Source organism: Myotis davidii, unplaced genomic scaffold (genome assembly GCF_000327345.1).
Source record: "Myotis davidii unplaced genomic scaffold, ASM32734v1 scaffold271, whole genome shotgun sequence".
NCBI lineage: Eukaryota > Metazoa > Chordata > Mammalia > Chiroptera > Vespertilionidae > Myotis > Myotis davidii.
Window position 1 is genome coordinate 1,140,117 of NW_006284839.1, and position 630 is coordinate 1,140,746.

The 630-nt window shown below is 47.0% G+C and overlaps 1 protein-coding gene across 1 annotated transcript in view; it reads right to left on the reverse strand.

Annotated features, from left to right (window-relative positions):
- Positions 1 to 630, reverse strand: part of LOC102757095 (cytochrome P450 26A1) — a 3,698-nt gene that overhangs the window by 1,518 nt on the left and 1,550 nt on the right. The window contains 1 exon segment of the mRNA XM_015557994.1: positions 114 to 248. Within this exon segment, the coding sequence (XP_015413480.1) occupies positions 114 to 248 (135 nt within the window).

Sequence of the window (630 nt, forward strand, 5' to 3'; positions counted from 1 at the left end):
CCGGGACCCACACTTTACAATACTCAGCAAAGGCGGCACACTTACTTATTGGGACGTTAGCTAGGGAGCAGCAGGGGTTCTTAAAGTAATAAGAACCCCCCAGAACCCCCTACCTTACTCTTCAGTTCCTCTCGCACTTTCTGGAGAACATGAGGGTAGAGCCCCAGGTAAGTGATCAGAGAAGTGGCTGCACTGGCGGTGGTTTCGTGTCCTCCGAAGAGGAGTTCGGTGGAAGATTGCTTTAGTGCCTGGAAGTGGAGTACGATGAACATTTGTACATGTCCGCGCCGTGTAATTGTACAGAGGGGTTAATTACTCAGAACCCAACTGAGGGTTCTGGAGGGAATCGGAGAAGGGCTAAGTTTTGCTGACAGAAAGTCAAGGAAAGCAACATTTTTTTTTTTATAAGAAAATGCTACGTCCTATTAGTTTAGCTGAAGCAGGAAGGCCAGTAAAATCCCACTCTACCGGGAACTCTTGCATTAAAGCCTTAATTGTATTAAACTCGCCTAAGATTCTTTATTTACATTTGGCAAATTCCAACTTTCCCTTTAACACCTGGAAGGGTTAGGGGATGCTCCCTGTTCCTCTCCTACCCCGGTGTCTCAACTTCCCCTATCCCATGGTGAG